The 20859-nt window shown below is 46.6% G+C and overlaps 3 protein-coding genes across 5 annotated transcripts; 1 reads left to right on the forward strand and 2 right to left on the reverse strand.

Moving 5' to 3' along the window:
• Nucleotides 1-1961: 1961 nt before the first annotated feature.
• OSGEP (O-sialoglycoprotein endopeptidase) lies at nucleotides 1962-9845 on the reverse strand. Of its 2 annotated transcripts, XM_063715447.1 has the most exons (11): nucleotides 9635-9826; nucleotides 7406-7525; nucleotides 7050-7225; nucleotides 4079-4174; nucleotides 3871-3920; nucleotides 3640-3718; nucleotides 3009-3074; nucleotides 2805-2895; nucleotides 2520-2595; nucleotides 2328-2426; nucleotides 1962-2184 (listed from the first exon to the last, which is right to left on the reverse strand). In XM_063715447.1, exons 1-11 carry the CDS (start codon nucleotides 9747-9749, stop codon nucleotides 2145-2147), a joined length of 1008 nt encoding a protein of 335 aa, XP_063571517.1. In that variant the 5' UTR covers nucleotides 9750-9826; the 3' UTR covers nucleotides 1962-2144. The 2 variants fall into 2 exon arrangements, with proteins under 2 accessions (XP_063571517.1, XP_063571518.1); XM_063715448.1 differs by lacking the exon at nucleotides 7406-7525 and having other exon boundaries at nucleotides 9635-9845.
• An 802-nt stretch (nucleotides 9846-10647) lies between these two features.
• Nucleotides 10648-12800, forward strand: APEX1 (apurinic/apyrimidinic endodeoxyribonuclease 1). Its single transcript, XM_063715449.1, has 4 exons — nucleotides 10648-10767; nucleotides 10975-11162; nucleotides 11709-11901; nucleotides 12030-12800. The coding sequence occupies exons 1-4, from the start codon at nucleotides 10710-10712 to the stop codon at nucleotides 12545-12547; spliced, it is 957 nt and encodes a 318-aa protein (XP_063571519.1). The 5' UTR covers nucleotides 10648-10709; the 3' UTR covers nucleotides 12548-12800.
• Nucleotides 12801-12893: 93 nt separating this feature from the next.
• On the reverse strand, nucleotides 12894-16955 carry PIP4P1 (phosphatidylinositol-4,5-bisphosphate 4-phosphatase 1). Of its 2 annotated transcripts, none has more exons than XM_063715451.1 (7): nucleotides 16541-16955; nucleotides 16012-16202; nucleotides 15549-15655; nucleotides 14665-14770; nucleotides 14425-14477; nucleotides 14246-14336; nucleotides 12894-13743 (listed from the first exon to the last, which is right to left on the reverse strand). In XM_063715451.1, exons 1-7 carry the CDS (start codon nucleotides 16680-16682, stop codon nucleotides 13600-13602), a joined length of 834 nt encoding a protein of 277 aa, XP_063571521.1. In that variant the 5' UTR covers nucleotides 16683-16955; the 3' UTR covers nucleotides 12894-13599. The 2 variants fall into 2 exon arrangements, with proteins under 2 accessions (XP_063571521.1, XP_063571520.1); XM_063715450.1 differs by having other exon boundaries at nucleotides 16520-16941.
• Nucleotides 16956-20859: the final 3904 nt, after the last annotated feature.

The following is a 20859-nucleotide window of genomic DNA, read 5'->3' on the forward strand; positions in this document are numbered from 1 at the left end:
GGACTAGAGACATGGAATATTTCTGGGTGACATAAAGGGCCCATTTTAGTGTCATGGTCGTAAGTTTAAAGTAACATCAGTCAGCATAGCTATTTTTACTAGTCTAAAGTAGGTGATGAGTTGAATATGACAAAAGCAAAAGAGGGGAAGGGAAATGAGGTGGATTATGGGAATTTAGCTGAAGGAGGGAAATAAAAATAGATGGGGGATAAAATCTGTAGAAAGGAAGTATGATCAATGGACCGTAGGTCCTGGTGAAGGGATGAACTGTTGGATTTAGCATACTAAAGAAAATGAACTGGCAAGACAGGAGGTGGTAGTAGTCGAGAGTGGCATGTCTGAAACTGAGATGTGGAGGATCTGCAGCTCCAGAACATGACCAAGGAAATAAGTGGCTGAAGTGGGTGTTAGTATGATCTACCTGAATATTGAAATCATCAAGATTTATGACAAAAGTGGTGTTGGTGTGATAGTCTGTTTCAAAGCAGAAGGGTACTAGGGATGAGGGACAATGGTCTGGAAACAGTATGAGGACACGTGCACCACCTCCAGGCCCAGTAGTACAATGGGTGTGGAAGGGAAAATGCCACCACTACCAAGGTGATAGAAGCAGCAGAGTCCTCATAAGAAACCAAGTCTGAAGAGCATAAATGTGACGGGAACGTTCAGGGAAGAGGTTGAGGCTACACAGAATTTGACTAACGACTGGCCATCAGTTCCAGAGGGCACAGTGGAAGAGCTTCTAGAGTTGGAAAACGTAGGCAGATGGAGACAAAACAGAGTGGAGATACATGGTTATTAAGTGTAAAAGATGAAATGACTCAGTAGTTTAGGACTAATTGTGATGACTGATACCAACATCAATAAGATAAAGGGTATGAGATTTGTTCTGTTGTTTGTGGTAGGGAGGGATGTACATCTGCGGGCATTCCTCAAGCCTGCCAATGGATGTGCATGTAGGAGAAAGTATATGGAGTACAGGCAGTTTTACTCTAGAGTTACAAATTAGACCAACCTCCAGGCTGTTTGTTTGTTTGTTTGTTTTTAAGAGACAAGGTTTTATTCTGTCACTCAGGCTGGAATGCAGTGGCTCAATCACAGCTCACTGCAACCTCAAACTCCTGGGCTCAAGCTATCTTCCCGCCTCAGCCTCCCTTGGAGCTGGGACTACAGATGTGCGCCACCATGCCCAGATAATTTTTAAATTTTTCAAATAGATGGTGTCTTGCTATTTGCCCAGGCTGGGCTCAAACTCCTGGGCTCAAGGAATCCTCCTGACTTGGCCTCCCACAGCGCTGGGATAACAGGTGTGAGCCACTGCACCCAGCCTCCAGGCTATTTTGAGAGAAGTCTTGTATACCCACTTCAAAGAATTTAAATGAGAGGATGAATGTAAAGCAGTTAGCACAGGACCTGATACTAAAATAATAGTTATGATAATACTATTGTTGCTAGGCACAATGGTATCCTTACTCAGGAGGCTGAGGTGGTAAGACTGCTTGAGCCCAGTTTGAGACCAGCCCGGGCAACACAGCAAGACTCCGTTTCTTTTTTTTTTTTGAGACGGAATCTTGCTCTGTCGCCCAGGCTAGAGTGCAGTGGCTCACTGCAAGCTCCGCCTCCCAGGTTCAAGCCATTCTCCTGCCTCAGCCTCCCTGAGAAGCTGGGACTACAGGCACCCGCCACCATGCCCGGCTTATTTTTTTTAATTTTTAGTAGAGACGGGGTTTCACCGTGTTAGCCAAGATGGTCTCGATCTCCTGACCTCGTGATCCGCCCGCCTCAGCCTCCCAAAGTGCTGGGATTATAGGCGTGAGCCACTGTGCCAGGCCGCCAAGACTCCATTTCTTAAAAAAAAAAAAAGATACCTCATTCTTGGTTCCACAGCAGCAGGCTCCAACAAGAATTTATCCAGCACCAAATCTATATTGGTCCCGAACAACACAATCCAATCACCAACATACAAAACCAAAAAACCAAAAATATTTTATTGCTGAGTCATCTTGGGGTTCCATAAAGGATCCCAAGCCTTGCCTGGAGTCTATAGCTTTGCTAGGACTCCCATGACATCAGGATAGAGATTGAGGCACAGGGTCCTTTGGGTTCCAATTAAGGAACTAGCTACTCTGATTCTGTTAATCTTATTAGTCCCTCCAGGTCACCTCTACTTCATCTGTCCGATACCTGTGGAAAAACAGAAGAAACATGGTGGAGAGCCGGCCCTTAACACCTTCCATTCTTCTTGCCCTCGTGTTCCTGGACTCTCTTCCCTGCTGTTTTTTTCTATGTCCCAATAATCTACCCTCACCAAGAGGTGAATCACTCACCTCTGTGTAACCCCAGAATCACTGAGTGGGGTCCTGTGTCCGGCCCGAAACATCTCCCAGCCAGCCTGGGCTATCATGGCTCCATTGTCAATACAGAATCTGGGATGCAAGAGATACGAAAATTGGGATCTAAGGTGGAAAATCACTATAACAGGAGAATTAAAAAAGAAACCAAAGGGAAAGTGTCTTTACCTCTCATCTGTAGCAAAAAGCCGGGCTCCACGTTCCTGGCACATTGTTGCCATCATCTCCTGTAGCCTCACATTACCTACAAAGAGGTAGGGAACAGGATTAGCTTAGTTTTAGCTATCTCTTCATGGTCCAGCAGAACACGTCATGTGCACTTACTCAGAACAATGACTAGGGGACCGGGGCAAGGATTGGGAAGCCTACTCCAAACCCTTAATGATTTAGAGTATCAGGAGGAAGACACACCGTGCTAAGAACAGGAAAGAGGAGCACTTCAATGATACATACACCCCACTCCTCCCACAATGAGGGCCTCCTGGGAGCCACAATGTGCCATGGCTCGCTCTGTGACCTCTACCAGCATCGCAAACACAGTTTCCTGTCGGGGACAGATAAGGAGAAAATATTAGAGGGCATCCCAGATTAGTTCTGCTCTACAATATAAAACCTCCTCCAGCCCCAACTTTCTGTCCCAGCTTGTTACTGCATTACCTGCAGGGAGAAACACAGATCCTCAGGAGTACACTCGCCTGTGGCCAGCATCCGATGGGCTACATCCTACAATTAAAAGGAAAAACAAAAGAATCAACAAATCATGGTTTTGGGATTACATGAGAGCAAAAATTAATGCATTCAGAGGGTCACCACGTTTCACCACAATTCAAGTTACCCGCACATCCTGTACCACATTGCCTTCACCGGCATCATGGTATAGAATGAGCAGCATTCATTTAAGATGCAATCATTACTTTTTGAATGCTTGTCCTGACATCTCTCACCCCTTACTTACCCTGCTTCATTTTTCACCTGTACTCATCATCATCTGGCACTTCATTATTTTCCCCTTTCTTATCTCCCCCACCCCCCGCATTTAGAATCTAAGCTCCACGTAGGCAGGGATTTTTGTTTTGCTCCATGCTGCATCTCTACTATCTAGAACAGTATCTGGCACACAGAGATATTCAATGAATACCTTCTAAATGAATTTACCCAGCATATGATATGGACCAGTACTGTGCTATATGAATACACTGAGCTATACGAAATACAATGGTAAGTAAAACAGATACGCTTCATTCAAAAAGCATGAAAGTGCCCGTCTCATCACCTCTCTCACCCTCACCTCAATGAAAGACAGGATCCCTGAGAATGAGACGTCCATCCCCTTTACAGTGTATGGCAGCTCAACTAGCTTCTTGCCTCTATGTGGGAATAAGCATACGAGGCACTAAGCCTACAGTCAGCTGGCTTCTCACCCTCCAAAGCCCCTCCCAAATTTTGTTAATATATACCGTATATGGGGAAATCCCTGAAGCCCCAGCAGCCAGCCTGCTTCCACCTTATGTCCCCTTACCGCTTTGCCATCTGTTCAATGTTGTATCCTGGACTTGGGTCATTAGAAATCTAGCAGAACAAAAAAAATAAGGAAGGAGGGAACGGAAGAGGATGAAATCAGATATGCAGGAAGCATAAGAAGCTTATTTACTATTTCCTCCCTCCACCTCCATGGCTTCCCAAAAATTCACCCACATTTTATGTTCTCTGCAGCCCCACTGGCTTACCTTCAGCACTCGAGCGAAACGATCCAGACAATTACCCACTGCAATATCGATGGTTTCCCCAAAGATACGGTAACGATGTTCCGAGTATGCAATCACCTAAGGGTGATGAGGATGTCCATGAAACCCCAAGTTTGTAAAGAGGATTATTTGGCTTTGGGAGAAAAACATAGCAGAGGATCAACATGACCACCAGGGCTTCCAATAAGAAGTGGAAGAAAGGTGTCTCCCAACTGGTGAATGGGTACTTTTTACAGCTCTGATTTGAGAAGAAATCTGTATACCCTGAGGATTCCAGGAACAGATTCCTAAACAGTCTAGGTTCAGGCAGAAATAAATTGTCATTTCAAATACATTTGTTTTCCGGCTTAGAAGTTCCTAATACATCCCTTAAATGCAGTCTTGACAGTAGGGAACAGGCTTTTCTGCTTGGAGGCAGAGAACATGAATCCTTCTAAATTATGACACAGTGGCAGTGGTATTTGTTTTTTTGAGACACGGTCTCGCTCTGTCTCCCAGGCTGGAGTGGAGTGGTGTGATCATAGCTCACTGTAGCCTCCACCTCCTAGGCTCAAAGGATTCTCCCACCTCAGCTTCCTGAGTAGCTGGGCTACCATGTGTGGCTAATTTTTATATTTTTGTAGAGATGGGGTCTCACTATGTTGCCCAGCCTGGTCTCAAACTCCTGGTCTCCAGCAATCTACCTGCCTCAGCCTCTCAAAGTGCTGGGATTATAGGTGTGAACCACCGTATCCAGCTGGGCAGTGGTATTTAGAACCAAGAAGCAGAGTTGAAGAACTCAAAAATCTCATATGGAGTCAGACGAATGGCCCAGCCAAGTCAGCAATGGCAATTCACTTAAGGCCATTTTTCTTTCTTTGTTTGTTTTTTTTGAGACAGAGTCTTGCTCTGTCGCCCAGGCTGGAGTGCAATGGCGTGATCTCAGCTCACTGCAACCTCTGCCTCCCGGGTTCAAGCAATTCTCCTGCCTCAGCCTCCCAAGTAGCTGGGATTACAGGCACCCACCACCACGCCCAACTACTTTTTTGTATTAAGGCCATTCTTCATGTGTGACCAACTTTTAGCACAGAGAATATATGTCACCTACTGACACATATGCTGCAGACTTATAACACCGACGGCTTCCTACGAACCTTAAGAAGTCCCTTTCCCTTCCCAGTGCTGTTAGGGATTTCTTCCCTTTCTGATATAGATCTTAATCTGCTGTCAAAAAGATAGTAACAAAGGAGAGGGAAAAATCCTGCCTTTCTGCTTCTGCTATCCACTCCTCTCCACCTAATCACCCTCCTTGTTTCTTACACCTAAGCAAACATTAAAAGAGAAGAGATTTCTTCCCTTTCTGATATAGATCTTAATCTGCTGTCAAAAAGATAGTAACAAAGGAGAGGGAAAAATCCTGCCTTTCTGCTTCTGCTATCCACTCCTCTCCACCTAATCACCCTCCCTGTTTCTTACACCTAAGCAAACATTAAAAGAGAAGAGGAAGACAAAACCGTCACTGCTCCTTTTCATCAACTCTTGTAGCCTCCATTATACTTTCCACAACCCAAGTCACTAACCTTGTATGTCATCCTTCAGGCCTCAACCAACTACTTGCCCTCTACCTGCTGAAGTTTCTGCATCGTTTTCATGGGAAACATGTGCCTCATCTTCCCGACACAACCCTTTCATGAGCTGGGGACAATGCTGAACTATTTCTAATGATAACCAAGTGTTCTGTTGGAAGGGAATCCAATCCCAACCTTAAAAAGGTCATATAAGGTAACCCAAACAACTTTAGCTTCACCTATACATTTAAAATATCTTCTGGCTGGGCACGGTGGCTCACACCTGTAATCCCAGCACTTACGGAGGCCGAGGCAGGTGGATCACCTGAGGTCCGGAGTTCAAGACCAGCCTGACCAACAGGGTGAAACCCCGTCTCTACTAAAAACACAAAAAATTAGCCAGGTATAGTGGCGGGTGCCTGTAATCCCAGCTACTCAGGAGTAAAGAATAGTTTGAACCTGGGAGGCAGAGGCTGCAATGAGCCAAGGTTGCACCATTGCACTCCAACCTGGACAATAAGAGCGAAACTCCGTCTCAAATAAATAAATAAATAAGACAAAATAAAATAAAATACCTTCTATAATTTACAAAGTATTTCTTAAAGTTATTTATATTTCTAAACTCTTAGAATAACAAAGTCTACATAATCGTTTCCAGTAATATAAAAACAAAGCATGTAGTTGCCCTAAAATAAGAAATCAGGTCGCGTCCTTTAGTTGTTTTTTTTTGTTTTTTGTTTGTTTTTTTTTTTTTTGAGACAGAGTTTTGCTCTTGTTGCCCAGGCTGGAGTGCAATGGTGCGATCTCAGTTCACCGCAACCTCCGCCTCCTGGGTTCAAGTGATTCTCCTGCCTCGGCCTCTGGAGTTGCCAGGGTTACACGCACCCACCACCACACCAAATTAATTTTTGCTATTTTTAGCACAGATGGGGTTTTGCCATGTTGGCCAGGCTGGGCTCAAACTCCTGACCTCAGATGATCCACCCGCCTCGACCTCCCAAAGTGCTGGAATTACAGGCACGAGTTGCCGTACCCAGCAACCGTTAGTTTCAATTGCTAAGATTTATAGAAAAAATAAGCTTCGAAATAATGCAAGATCTTTCAGCTATTCATTGTTTTGAAGACTTCAATCCTTTTCAATCCCATTCATTCCTTTCCTGAAGTAGAAATTCCTAATCTTTATAATCGGATATAAAGTCTGATCATGATAAGCCATCTAGCGTTCTGATCATGCTGCCAAAACCCGCAATGTTACAAACTCTGTTGGGGGTTTTCTGGTCTACGGTATTTTAGGTTCAGATGAGTCCATCTTTGTTCCTGACATTGCCACGACTCAGGCAGAACAAAGAAGATACTGGTTCAGTGCCTCAGAAATTGAGATGGAGTGGGTGGAGCACTCTAAATACCTGCGTGTTTCCTCCACTCACATACAACACGGTTGGGCTGGTGGCTCCAGTGATGAGGCGGCCCATCTCAATGTGGCCTATACAGTGGTTCACACCCATCAACGGCTTATTCCATAGCTGGGCCACAGTACGGGCCACAACAGCCACAGAAACCAGTGGGGCACCCATGCCAGGGCCTAGGGAGAGAGAAATGGAAGTTATAATCCTAGAGACTGGAAAAAAACAATAGGTGGGGGAAGTAAGGGATGTGAGGTGGGGTAGGGGTAGTGATGGCGGCAGAGGTAAGGTGTTGGCTATTTTGACCTAGCCAGGTTGCAGGTATATTCCTCCATCGTTGACCACTCTCCCAGCCATACCCTTGGTATACGCAATGCAATCGATATCCTGGGAGGTTAATCCAGACTCTGTTAGTGCCTCCTGCAGCAGATCTAGGATAACAGCTCGGTGATGCCTGGCTGTATCACCTGGAAGGAATCCTAGAAAATGAACATAGGTCAGAGATCACAAGGACTTTCTGTAGCAAAGGTAGGTAGGAAGTTAAAGAAAGCAACAGGAGTTTTAGTGATGTAGTAAGAGTCCTTTCACTTTCCCCAAGCATCCCATCTTCCACGTTTTCAGATCTACTCTTTCCGGCTTCTATATAGGCTGTTCAACTTTCAGAAATGCTTCTTCTTACCCTACTCAGCCTTCAGGTCTCAATGCAAGTGGTATCTACCTCATACCCTTTGGTGATCTTTTTTTTTTTTTTTCTTTTGAGACAGTCTCAGCTCTGTCACCCAGGCTGGAGTGCAGTGGCACGATCTCAGCTCACTGCAACCTCCACCTCCTGAGTTCAAGCGACTCCTCTGCCTCAGCCTCCCGAGTAGCTGGGACTAGAGGCGACACCACCACGCCCAGCTAACTTTTGCATTTTTAGTAGAGACGTGGTTTCACCATATTGGCCAGGCTGGTCTCGAACTCCTGACCTCGTGATCCGTCCGCCTCGGCCTCCCAAAGTGCTGGGATTACAGGCCTCAGCCACCGTGCCCGGCCTTTGGTGATCTTTCTCTGTGACCCTACAGAACTCTATGCATGATGATGTCATTTATTTAACATAACAATTATAGCATTATAATTTTCTATGATTTGCTCAGCTTAATCATGAGTATCTCAAAGCATTGAGTATTTTATTTATCTTTGTACTCCCAGTGCCCAAGTGCCTAGAGGAGTGAATGCTAAACATACATATATATTTCAAATGAGTAATCTGTCACAACATCACCTGTTCAGGGAGGCTTTTCAGATACATGCAAGTCAGCTGCCCTCTCCTATGTATGCAAGTGTTTGAGGGGAGAATAGGCAAGATATAATAGCTTATTTAAAATATCAATTAAAAGTTGTAATGTGTTTTGTACTTTTTTTTCTTTTGAGACGGAGTTTCACTCTTGATGCCCAGGCTGGAGTGCAATGGCACCATCTTGGCTCACCACAACCTCTGTCTCCCGGGTTCAAGCAATTCTCCTGCCTCAGCCTCCCGAGTAGCTGGGTTTACAGGCATGCGCCACCACGCCCGGTTAATTTTTTGTATTTTTTAGTGGAGACGGGGTTTCTCCATGTTGGTCAGGCTGGTCTCGAACCGCAACCTCAGGTGATCTGCCCGCCTTGGCCTCCCAAAGTGCTGGGATTACAGGTGTGAGCCACCACGCCCAGCCGTGTTTCGTACTTTCATCTAATCTTCAAGACCTAATGATATAAGTATTATTCCCATCTTAAAAACAAAGACCAGGCCTGGGCGGTGGCTCACGCCTGTAATTTCCACACTTTGGGAGGCTGGGGTGGGCGGATCATCTGAGGTCAGGAGTTCAAGACCAGCTTGGCCTGGTGAAACCCCGACTCTACTAAACATACAAAAATTAGCTGGGTGTGGTGGCACACACCTACAGTCCTAGCTACTTGGGAGGCTGGGGTAGAAGAATCGCTTGAATCTGGAAGGCAGAGATTGCAGTGAGCCGAGATCTTGCCATTGCATTCCAGCCTGGGCGACAGAGAAAGACTCTGTCTCAAAAAAAAAATTAAAAAATAAAGGCCAAATGTCCAAAACAAAAATATTTAATATGAATATAGCAAAGCCAGCCAGTTCTGTCTGACATGTAAGCCGGGAGTCTTTCCACTCTCATCTCTCTACTCATCCTAGAATATTTCAAAAAATAAATTTTTTTAAAAAAGGGAGTGTATATTCAGGGCAACTGAAATCTATACTCCTGCTAAGCGTTTTTTAAACAGAATATTCCGAGTCCATCTCTATTATACTTTTTATCATGCTGTAGTATAAACATCTATTTGTATGTCTGACTCCACAGCAGTATAACATCTATTTCTGAATACTCAGCACATAAAATGCGCTCAGTAAAAGGTAAATGAACTCATCAGATCCACGTCCAAGTGCTTGTAACTCTTCTAGTCATCAGCCTTGTGACGTCAATAATGTCACATTATTTCAATGAGACTCGGATCAAAAGCTGCACCTCACTAGTATTTAGGAAGATGGAAGGCTGATTCTGTGCGGGGAAGTGCGCGGAAAACTCTTAAGTCCCCTACTCACCCACCTGTGCCCGGAGGTGTGACATAAGTCCGCCGCGGGTTCGCCAGCACCTTGCCATCCCGCACCACACCCACGCCAATCTTATTGGCGCTGCCTTCAAAACCCAGCACCGCCGGCATGGCGGAGCCTGGGAGAAAACGCCGACAGCACGCCTAGCAATGTCAGGAGCTGTGGAGGTCCTCACTAGTCCGCGCTGGGCCGCAGCTTTCCGGAGCGCAGAGGAAGCTGGCCTGCCTGCAGATAGCACTGGGAGCGACACCGCAGAACTCCCGCGAGCTGAGACCCGCCAAGGCCCCTCCAGGGACCTGTCTTCCTAACTGCCAGGGACGCCGAGCCGACTCTGTGCGTTATATTCCTATCCGTTTTCCTATCTCTTTCCCGTGGTCCAGCCCAGCCTTCTCCACTGTTTTTTTCCCTCTTGCACAGTTAGAATCTTAAGTCAGTGTCACACAATGCGCTGCGCATCTGGCACAACGATAAACAGCCCGAGGGAGGGTTGGGGCCCTAAGTCTCCTGGAGAATTAGAGAAGGGAGGCGAGGCTAAGCGTCTCCGTCACGTGGTGTCAGACAGACCAATCACGCGCATTCTCCGGCCGCGTGAAGCGTGCCTCTGACCACGTGACCAGGTCCGCTACCCACGTGGGGGCTCAGCGCGCACCCTTCTTTGTGCTCGGGTTAGGAGGAGCTAGGCTGCCATCAGACCAGTGCAGATACGGGGTTGCTCTTTTGCTCATAAGAGGGGCTTCGCTGGCAGTCTGAACGGCAAGCTTGAGTCAGGACCCTTAATTAAGATCCTCAATTGGCTGGAGGGCGGATCTCGCGAGTAGGGTACAAGGCACTATGAAATGATCTAGTTTCGTGGGTGAGGGGCTGAAGGGCCTATGATGCACGGAGGCGGGGAAAGGATTTAGAGATAACATGGTTTGAAAGGCGGGACCTGGTGCGGGGACGCTTTTGGGAGGAGTCTTCTCCCCAGCCTTAGCTGGTTTCATGATTTCTTTGCGTCTGTAGGCGACGCGGTAGAAATATTGCTTCGGTGGGTGACGCGGTACAGCTGCCGAAGGGCGTTCGTTACGGGAATGCCGAAGCGTGGGAAAAAGGGAGCGGTGGCAGAAGACGGGGATGAACTCAAGACAGGTAAGAGAATGAAATGAGCCCTTCTTCCTAGAAGCTGCGGCGGGGGTGTTTGTAATTCCCTTGATGTACGGTAAGTACGGGCCGACTCATTTTTGCAGGGGTTTGTGAAGATGCAGTAACCGTAGGCTTTCGTTGGGTCTGTAATTAACCCCGGATCGTAGTTGGAAACCACCAGCTTTTTGTCAGTATATATTACTCATTTTATAGAGCCAGAGGCTAAGAAGAGTAAGACGACCGCAAAGAAAAATGACAAAGAGGCAGCAGGAGAGGGCCCAGCCCTGTATGAGGACCCCCCAGATCAGAAAACCTCACCCAGTGGCAAACCTGCCACACTCAAGATCTGCTCTTGGAATGTGGATGGGCTTCGAGCCTGGATTAAGAAGAAAGGATTAGATGTGAGTGGAATTTGAGGGGAAGAGACATTTTTTGGTATTGAATGGTCTTAGGGTTTAGTCACCCCTTTTCTCCGTTTAGCCTTCAGGCTATTTTATTTTTCTCCTGCCCGCAGTTTTCTGTGGGGCTTCCCCAGTCTTGCCAGTTGTATTTCCTAAATGTCTGTTCTTTCACTTCCATTGCCATTTTCTTTTTTAATGTTCTCTCCTCTTCCCAGAATGTTGCAAAAACCTCTTTACTATACTTCCTCCATTTTATCTTCAGCCTGTCCTCCATTCCATTAACTATAGCTTAAAAATCTTAGCTTGCTATCCACTGCCTATAGAAAAAACACATCTCCTTAGTATAGCATGTAAGACTTTCTTACCTCTCTATATTTGTTGTCATTTATCTAGCTTAGAATTGTTTAAATATTGTGCTGCTTGACTCGAACTCCTTAGGCCAAGAGACTGTTTAACCTGTGCATATCTATGACTTAGCATATAGATTATTCAATAAATGTTCTGCTGAACTGATAATACATTTTCCACCTTTCTTTTCACTTACAGTGGGTAAAGGAAGAAGCCCCAGATATACTGTGCCTTCAAGAGACCAAATGTTCAGAGAACAAACTACCAGCTGAACTTCAGGAGCTGCCTGGACTCTCTCATCAATACTGGTCAGCTCCTTCGGACAAGGAAGGGTACAGTGGCGTGGGCCTGCTTTCCCGCCAGTGCCCACTCAAAGTTTCTTACGGCATAGGTGAGACCCTATTGATGCCTAATGCCTGAACTCTTCAAAACCAATTGCTAATTCTCCATCTCTGCCCCACCTCGATTGCTTTCCCTTTTCTTACAGTTTTTTATGCTAATTCTGTTTCATTTCTGTAGGCGAGGAGGAGCATGATCAGGAAGGCCGGGTGATTGTGGCTGAATTTGACTCGTTTGTGCTGGTAACAGCATATGTACCTAATGCAGGCCGAGGTCTGGTACGACTGGAGTACCGGCAGCGCTGGGATGAAGCCTTTCGCAGGTTCTTGAAGGGCTTGGCTTCCCGAAAGCCCCTTGTGCTGTGTGGAGACCTCAATGTGGCACATGAAGAAATTGACCTTCGCAACCCCAAGGGAAACAAAAAGAATGCTGGCTTCACGCCACAAGAGCGCCAAGGCTTTGGGGAATTACTGCAGGCTGTGCCACTGGCTGACAGCTTTAGGCACCTCTACCCCAACACACCCTATGCCTACACCTTTTGGACTTACATGATGAATGCTAGATCCAAGAATGTTGGTTGGCGCCTTGATTACTTTTTGTTGTCCCACTCTCTGTTAACTGCATTGTGTGACAGCAAGATCCGTTCCAAGGCCCTCGGCAGTGATCACTGTCCTATCACCCTATACCTAGCACTGTGACACCACCCCTAAATCACTTTGAGCCTGGGAAATAAGCTCCCTCCTCCTTTAAACACTCTTCAGAGAAATCTGCATTCTATTTCTCATCTATAAAAATAGGAATCCTCCAACCAGGCTCCTGTGATAGACTTAGAGTTCTTTTAAGCCGAAGATTTTTTATTTGAGGGTTTTTTGTTTTTTAAAATAAATTGAACAAAGACTACTAATGACTTTGTTTGAATTATCCACATGAAAATAAAGAGCCATAGTTTCAGCCTTGCTGTCTTTGTGTCTTACCCCTTCGTGGGGCTACACATTCCCTTCCTCCTTATATTTTCATGCACACAAGTTAACAACTGAAAAAGCATAGAGTCATGACCTTATTTATTTACAAGCACAGGATAAGTCCCTAACCTCCCCCAAAGACTGAGCAACCCTACCCAGCACAGTTAAATACTGCAACTAGGGGGGGCGGGTAAAAAAGGTCGAGAGGAGGAATTAAGGGAAATACAGGAATAGGGGAACATATCCCACATTAAATAGTTATATACACATCAGTTCCTGTGGTTCTGTACAGAGCAGCGGCTGACCCCACCCCCACAGGACACAATGTGGGGAGAGGAGACTGAGGGTACTGAGGCCAGAGCCAACCTCTGGTGAAGTGCAATAGCAGCAGCAAAGTCCTAATGGTGCACAAGAGGGAGGGGAACCCCCAGGGCTACCCACCCCCACCCTGCCCTGGAATGTGTAAGGGACAGGAATGGCTCTCAGGGAGCACAAAGGAAGGACAAGGCTGGAACCGTCTTTAGGGCCCAGTTTTAAGGGCAACGTTTTGCCTACTTCACCCTAGACACAGCAACCCTTGGAGGAAAGCAGATGGTCAGCAGTGCTCTTATCTGCCCCTCCAAACCTAAGTGAGGGCCTGGTTCCTTCCTACCTCTCCCCAGGGAAAAGGAAGGCAGCTGCTTGGCTTCTTTACAGAAGCCCCGGGAGCCTTTAACTACCCCAGCTCCCTTCGTAGTGTCACTGTCCCCACCAGGGAGGGGCCAGGCACAGTCTGTGGGTCATCAGGCTCAGGAGAAGTTCTGGACAGGGTGGCTGACCTTCATACAGGCCCAGTAAAGGGCCCGGCCCAAACACAGCACAGCCAACAGGATGACAAATGCCCAGGCTGCATAGATGCCTCCATATCGCCGTGCATGCTTCCATGTGCCAAACTGATGAAGATAAGGAGGGAGAAGAAAAGAAAGATGGGGTTAATGCTGGTCTCCACTACCTCCTATTAGTTCTAAGAACAGTAATAACTCACGCTTCAGTCCTTGTTCCTTATCCACACGTAGCCACCCTCAGGGACCTTCTTAAAGGCAGAGCTGATCAGCTCCCTTCCCCTAGGTGTAACATACTCATCCCATCGCACACTGTATCTCAGATTTTCTTAATATGTGACAACTGAGCCAGGTTTGCAAATAGCAACTCTTAAATTAAGAATTTCACTGTCCTATCCCCATCCTACAGAGAAAGGAAGGCTGTTTTTCACTCTTTTAGTAGTAATAAAGTCTGCTTGATCAGCCACCTTGCACTTTAGCTCATCCATATCTTAAAACAAAACAAACTACTCCCCCAAGTTTCTTCCACTTTTTTTTAGGGTAGCAATTTCCCAGATCTTAGCCTATGGAGATGAGGCTGCAGAATGAAAGAGGTTGGGGCAAGGGTACTCACGGCAAGGCCAGTGGCAGTGACTGCCAAAAGCAAGCCAAGCAAGAAGCAGCAGATACATCTCTTACGTGGGTATCTGCGCCCAATAGATGACCTGTGGGGAGGCAAATAGAAATGGATGCTTTCTATGGCCTTGTAGTTTTTACTCCATACATCAACCAGCTCAATCCCTAATCACTTACACTTTCCTGCAGTGAGGACAACGTGCCAAGGTGCGGTCTGTGAACTCTGTCCACTATGGAGAAAGAAAACGAAAATAATAGCACAAACAGGGTCCCCCTCAATGAGAACCTTGGGGTGGAGATGCAGAACATGTTCCCATAGGACAGACCTTTCAGGGGTCATTACCATTACTCCAAGAAATATACTCGAAATGACTCCTAGTCTCCTTTCCCCTCCCCTTCCCAATACCCCTTCCTCACCAGAAAAGTATTCTTGCAATGTCCACAGATAACCCTGACACCCATGGGTTGGGGTTCTGGACTCAGAGGTCCGGGATGCACAGGCCCCAGGTTGATGATTCTTTTGCTATACAAAAGAAAAAGACTTGTATTTTCTTTCTTTTTTTTTTTTTTTTTGAGACGGAGTCTCGCTCTGTCGCCCAGGCTGGAGTGCAGTGGCGTGATCTCGGCTCACTGCAAGCTCCGCCTCCCGGGTTCACACCATTCTCCTGCCTCAACCTCCCGAGTAGCTGGGACTACAGGCGCCCGCCACCACGCCCGGCTAATTTTTTGTATTTTTAGTAGAGACGGGGTTTCACCGTGTTAGCCAGGATGGTCTCGATCTCCTGACCTTGTGATCTGCCCGCCTTGGCCTCCCAAAGTGCTGGGATTACAGGCGTGAGCCACTGCGCCCGGCAAGACTTGTATTTTCAAACTTGTGTTTGAAAAATTTTTAATCCTAAAAATCTTCACACAGTCCCTGTTTCACATACCCCACTCCCTGCCTATTAAGTCACTCGACTTCTCTGTACACTTGATACTCTGTCACCCAACTGTATACCCTCAAGAATCCTTGAGAAAGAAAGAGCACTGTTTAAACTTCAGGTCCCCAATTCCCCTCCGACCTCAGGATAACACACCCACTCCCCAAGGCTGGGTCGATTCTCCGAAACGACATCATTTCATCCCAATATTTTTATTGAGAAATGAGAAAGACCGCTATAACATTCCTGAGGCACATGCTTCAAAGCCTTTTCTCCTAAATAAACACTAGGCTCTCTCACCTTTACATTCTCTATATATGCTCATCCTTTTTTGACTTTCCAGTTCCCCACTTAGGCCCTTCCCCACCTTATGCCTCTTACCAGTAGGGCCGAGGGCATGCAATCCGTTGGGATGTCACTTTGCAGATAAGGAGACAGTTACAGGGGCATCGAACATATTTTTTCCCTGGGGGTGCATTCTTGATTGGCTAGAGAATAACAGGGTCATCAGCAAGCAAACCTCTAATCCCAATCCCCTCCACTTCCCTCCAAAAACACTTTATGAGATCAGAAAAATAAGGTGCTAGCCAGGAAGGAGAAATAAAAGAAAGACTATATCATGAGATTTGCAAATAGGAACTAGGCTAGGTGTGAAAGTGAGAGAAAGTAAACATTAGCTTTGGTGAGTGGCTTCTGGGGAAATGGCTGTGTGAGACACCTAGAACTGAAACCTGGGTATCATCAAGAGCACTTGGCTAACAGCCGGAAGGTCAGGGTCTAGAACCAAGACATCAGAAAGAGGATCCAGGAAACAGGGCCCATTTCATAGATATGTATAACTCACGGTGGCTTCATTGCAGACACCACATTTGACTACATGCTGATGCATCTTGCCTTCCACGTTGATGAGAGATTGGCAGACTCGGCAGGTGATCATAGGGGCACTCCCACTGTCCGGGCTAGTTAAGGGTGAATAGGGGGGTGGGTCCTCCCCAGGCAACACGGCTGGATGCCCCTCGGGAAACGGGGGAAATGCTGGAGAGGAAGCAAATAGAAGGGCTGGGATCACTTACACCCCCACTGATGCTCCACAGTGGTAGGGAAGTCTTTCTGATCTTCAACCCTCTGACCAAGCTCGGAGGGCTTCTTATAATTGGCACCTCTATCAGGTTGCTCAGAACCCCCTTCCGTCCCTAGGCTGTGATCGCGATTACGGAGGGAAGGAAGCCTCGCCGAGTCACAGGTGCAGCAGTCCCGCACCTGGCGACTGGGACCCGCCTCCGCCCTCGGTCCCGCCCCCTCCCCGGCTCTCAGAGTACCCCGGGGAGCACCTCGGACCCGCCCCGGCTTACCCTGGGGCGGGGCATGTTTACCGGCTCCGTACGGTGGTGCGGAGGGGGTCAGGCCTCCCCCGGGCCCAGCCCCACTCCCGCCGGGCCCCACTAAACCGTTGCCGCCCGCGCCACCGTCGATGGGCTCAGACAGCAGCGGGGAACGCTCTCCATCTGCCGCCATGGCCGCCACCGCCGCCTCCCGCTCAGGTCGGGGATCCGGCTCCCTTCGCCTCTGCCGTCACCGCAGCCACCGCCACCGCCGCTACCGGGTCCCCAGGGCGCCTGCGCGCCGCGCGCCCAGCTCACTCGGCAACCAGTGGCCTGCCCCGCCCCGTTCCGTCTAACAGCACGTGATAGGCTATCCCCGCCCGGGTCATGCTATTATTCGCGTAGATAAACCAATTCCTGGTCCTGTGAAGGCACCTCTCCTTTTCCATTGGGAAGCGACGCACAAACGTCAACTGTCACATGACCTGCCAGATGCTGCTGGGCTTGCAAAACCTGCACGTGACTAGAGGTTCTGCAAGCTATTGGGAGCGACGCCCATCGCGCTACCTCCAGACCAGGAGGTAGGGCTAGGCTGCGTCTGCTCAACTGGTCACGTGTTTCTGGAAGCTGCACGGCCCCTGTTGCTCTGCTCCTCATTCGTTCAAAGGCACCACTAAAACACTTTTCTCCGGCTTTGCGTTATAGCTGGTTTCCTATTGGCTGGTGACTTTCCTTCTTTCGTCCTGTGATCCTAGCGGCGCAACTGCATTGGCCCGAACTTAGCGCCAGAACATGGGGGGCGTGGCTTATGCATTTTAAAGGAGGCTGGGCGGGTGCAATAAAGGAGTGCGGAAGCTTGGGATCTTCTGAGCGGGGAGAAAATGGACGGTGGGGAACGGTAGACAAAGTTAGCTGTTCTACTCAAAGAAGTACCTTTAAAAAGTCAGAGTAATGATGTACCAGGAGGAAATGTATTAAAAAGTTAAGATTATCACTCCAGCCTTTGTCGCTGGAGTCACTTTCGGGACAGGACACAAGACTGGGTTTTCCTGGAAGCTGTCCTTACAGAGCCCCGTCTTTCCCCATTGCTGATCAGATTGTTAAATTATCTTTTCATTAGTGTCTCCACTACCAGAAGATTTCATCGTTTTACTAAAAAAAAAAAAAAATTCAATAGAGATGGGGTCTTGCCTATGCTGGACCCAAACTCCTGAGTTTGATCTCCCGCCTAAGCCTTCCCAGTAGCTGGGACTACAGGGGCAAGCCACCGTGCCTTTACTCAATTTTATGACTACCAACCTTTAACATACGCACATATTTGTTGATTGGATTAATCAAATACAAGGTTATTTTCGTCACCTTATTTGACAGATGGGACAGTCTTTAGACCTGTCTCAACTTTGCTTCCAGCAAAGGGGCAGTGCCTCCTCCCCTACCTGAAGTCTCGTGTGGTCTTTATGGGCGCCTGAACCACACCTGATTTTTTCCCAAGTCATAGCCCAAATTGGGACTGCTTTAAATATGGGAAGCAACAAGGAATTGATAAAAACAATAAACCCCGAGGAGGTCCATTATCAGTTTGGCTAGCAGACTCTCCACTGAGAAAGAAAGTGCATCAAAGAAAGTACAGCCAGCCCCAAATATGTAATAACAAAGGAACTGCTGATGTCCCAGCAATTGGCTGCTACAGGGGTTGGAGACTTCACCTAGGTCCTGATTTTTTTAGACAGGGTTTTCTCAGGCCAACTTCTCCTTGGAAGCTAGTAACCTTCGACCAGTTAGATAAGAGCCCCTAACAGACACTTAAAGAACTAAGGAAGCTCCAGATACAAAATAGGGAAGAGGTTGTAGCTCCATAGAGGGAGGCCAGTCTGCTGCTCTTTCTGCAGTTTGTGGCACACAGACGCTCAAGCATTGTCTGGGGTTGGAGTAGGATTCATTATTTGCGCCCTAGTTACACATATATTCCAAAAACTGTCCTAAAAATATTTTTTAAATATCTACACTTTGTGAAAGACACTCCTTAAAAAAGCTTACACTCTGGGCAGGGAGAGAGAATAGTGTAAACATTGACAGTATAAAATATCAGGCCAGGAGTGGTGGCTCATGCCTGTAATCCCAGTGTTTTGGGAGGCTGAGGTGGAGGATTGCTTGAGCCCAGGAGTTCAAGGTTACAATGAGCCGTGATCTCAACCTGGGCAACAGAGCAAGATCCTGTCTCAAAAAAAAAAAAAAAAAAAATCAGCACTAGTATTTTATTACATGGAAAAATATCAATACTAGAAATTCATGATACAGCACATGCTTCATAATAAAAGAATTAAACAATGTAATTCAAGTTCAAGAAAAGAAGAGATCACTTCTAGCTAGAGCAGCCAGAGAAAACTTCTAAAACATAAGGAAAAATGAGTACTGTGCATGGATAACTAGGATCTGAGCTCTGTGTTGAGTAGATCAATAGGCAGAAAAATGCAAAAAGTAATCATAATATTTGGAACTTGCTCACAGTTAATAAAGCACTTTTTTTTTTTTTTTTTTTTTTTTTTTTGGAGACAGAGTCTCACTCTGTCGCCAGGCTGGAGTGCAGTGGTGTGATCTCTGCCCACCTCCCGGGATCAAGCGATTCTCCTGCCTCAGCCTCCCGAGTAGTTGGGATTACAGGTGTGCGCCACCACACCCAGCTAATTTTTGTATTTTTAGTAGAGATGGGGTTTCACCATGTTGGCCAGGATGGTTTCAATCTCTTGAACTCATGATTCACCCACCTCGGCCTCCCGAAGTGCTGGGATTACAGGCGTGAGCCACTGTGCCCGGCCAATAAAGCACATTCAGAGTTATATTCATTTTATTTCACAACCCACTGTGATATGGACAGGGAAGCCAAGACTATATCTTTATTTTACAGATGTGGAAACTGAGGCTGTGTAAACTGGAGTCATTTAAGCTAAGTGATAGATTGAAATGGAGCTCTAAATCCCTGTCTTCTGACTTATAATCTAATACTTTACATTCAAATAATTTGATAGGTAGATTGAAAGGGGCAGAAGCACAGAAGTGGCAGAGAGAAGGTATTTGGGATGGGCCCCCTTTTATGCCTGGAACATAGAAGCTGCTTGATAGATGGCTGTCTAATTAATTAATGAAGTAACTTAAGCCCCATCTTGGGATAAATTTGCTGGGTACTGAACAATATTGTTAGCTGCAGTTGCAAGCAGGGAGGATATTCAGCTGGGGCACTACAGGGTGGCTGGCATTGGTTGTTTATGGCGCCATTGGTTCTGATTGGTTGGTACCTGTATTATACAGATAAATCATTTTAATATTATCTCTGGTAAATATTGAGTGTCTCAGGTATTGCCTGATTTTTACCTACGGGGTGGGATCTTCTCACTTAGATTGAGAACAATTAGGCTATTGAAGTGTATTAATTTGCTAGGACATAAAAAACACTACAGATAGCATAAACGACAAACATTTATTTTCTCACAGCTCTGGAGTCTGGAAGCCCAAGATCAAGATATTGGCAGGTTTGCTTTCTCCTGAGGCTTCCCTCCTTAGCTTACAGATGGCCACCTTCTCACTGTGGCATAAATGGCCTTTTCTCTGCACACATTTTTGCTTTCTCTTCCTCTTTCTCTTCTTTTTCCATGCTTTTAGAGACAGGGTCTCACTCTGTCACCCAGGCAGGAGTGCAGTGGTGCAGTCATAGTCTATGGCGGCCTTGAACCCCTGGGTGCAAGCAATCCTGCCACCTCAGTCTCCCAAGTAGCTGGGATGACAGGTGCATGCCATCATGCCTGGCTAATATTTTTATTTTTTGTAGAGACAGGGTCTCACTATATTGCCCAGGCTGGTCATTGGTCTCTAACTCCTGGGCTCAAGTGATCCTCTTGCCTTGGTGTCCAAATGCTGGGATTACAGGTGAGCACCACCCTGTCTGGCCTCTCTTCTTATGAGAACAACAGTCTTATTGGATTGTGGCCCCACCATTATGACCTCATTTAAACTTAATTACCTTTTTAAGGGACTTATCTCCAAATATAGTCACAATGGGGGTTAGATCGTCAACATAAGAATTTGGGGGAACACACTTCAGTGTGTTATATAATAGAATATAAAGACACTGTGAAGATTTCAAAGCATTTTTTTCTTCAGATTTCCAACAAAGTGATAACTAGTACAGTGTGTACATGGCCAGAGGATGGGGTGGAAAACATCTGCTTGGCTTCTATGATCCAAAGTGTCCCAATCTGATTTCTTTTTTTTTTTTTCACATATTCCACATGCCCTATTTCTTTTTTCCTCTTTCCTGAAGTGGTAATTTACCACCTGTGTGAAAACAACACAATCCCTTACTGCATTTCAAAGGC

Source organism: Pongo abelii, chromosome 15 (genome assembly GCF_028885655.2).
Source record: "Pongo abelii isolate AG06213 chromosome 15, NHGRI_mPonAbe1-v2.0_pri, whole genome shotgun sequence".
In the NCBI taxonomy this organism is placed as follows: domain Eukaryota; kingdom Metazoa; phylum Chordata; class Mammalia; order Primates; family Hominidae; genus Pongo; species Pongo abelii.

What these genes read in the sequence shown, in the direction of transcription:
- APEX1 (XM_063715449.1), top strand. Translation starts at nt 10,710, where the DNA reads ATGCCGAAGCGTGGGAAAAAGGGAGCGGTGGCAGAAGACGGGGATGAA. An exon ending in TTAAGAAGAAAGGATTAGAT is followed by an intron (nt 11,163 to 11,708) that starts GTGAGTGGAATT and finishes TTTCACTTACAG; the next exon opens with TGGGTAAAGGAAGAAGCCCC. An exon ending in CAAAGTTTCTTACGGCATAG is followed by an intron (nt 11,902 to 12,029) that starts GTGAGACCCTAT and finishes TCATTTCTGTAG; the next exon opens with GCGAGGAGGAGCATGATCAG.
- PIP4P1 (XM_063715450.1), bottom strand. Translation starts at nt 16,682, where the DNA reads ATGGCGGCAGATGGAGAGCGTTCCCCGCTGCTGTCTGAGCCCATCGAC. An exon ending in GCATGCCCTCGGCCCTACTG is followed by an intron (nt 14,771 to 15,548) that starts GTAAGAGGCATA and finishes TCTTTTGTATAG; the next exon opens with CAAAAGAATCATCAACCTGG. An exon ending in TCACTGCCACTGGCCTTGCC is followed by an intron (nt 13,744 to 14,245) that starts GTGAGTACCCTT and finishes TATCTTCATCAG; the next exon opens with TTTGGCACATGGAAGCATGC.
- OSGEP (XM_063715447.1), bottom strand. Translation starts at nt 9,749, where the DNA reads ATGCCGGCGGTGCTGGGTTTTGAAGGCAGCGCCAATAAGATTGGCGTG. An exon ending in TGTCACACCTCCGGGCACAG is followed by an intron (nt 7,526 to 9,634) that starts GTGGGTGAGTAG and finishes TTCATTTTCTAG; the next exon opens with GATTCCTTCCAGGTGATACA. An exon ending in CTTTTTGCTACAGATGAGAG is followed by an intron (nt 2,427 to 2,519) that starts GTAAAGACACTT and finishes CTTGCATCCCAG; the next exon opens with ATTCTGTATTGACAATGGAG.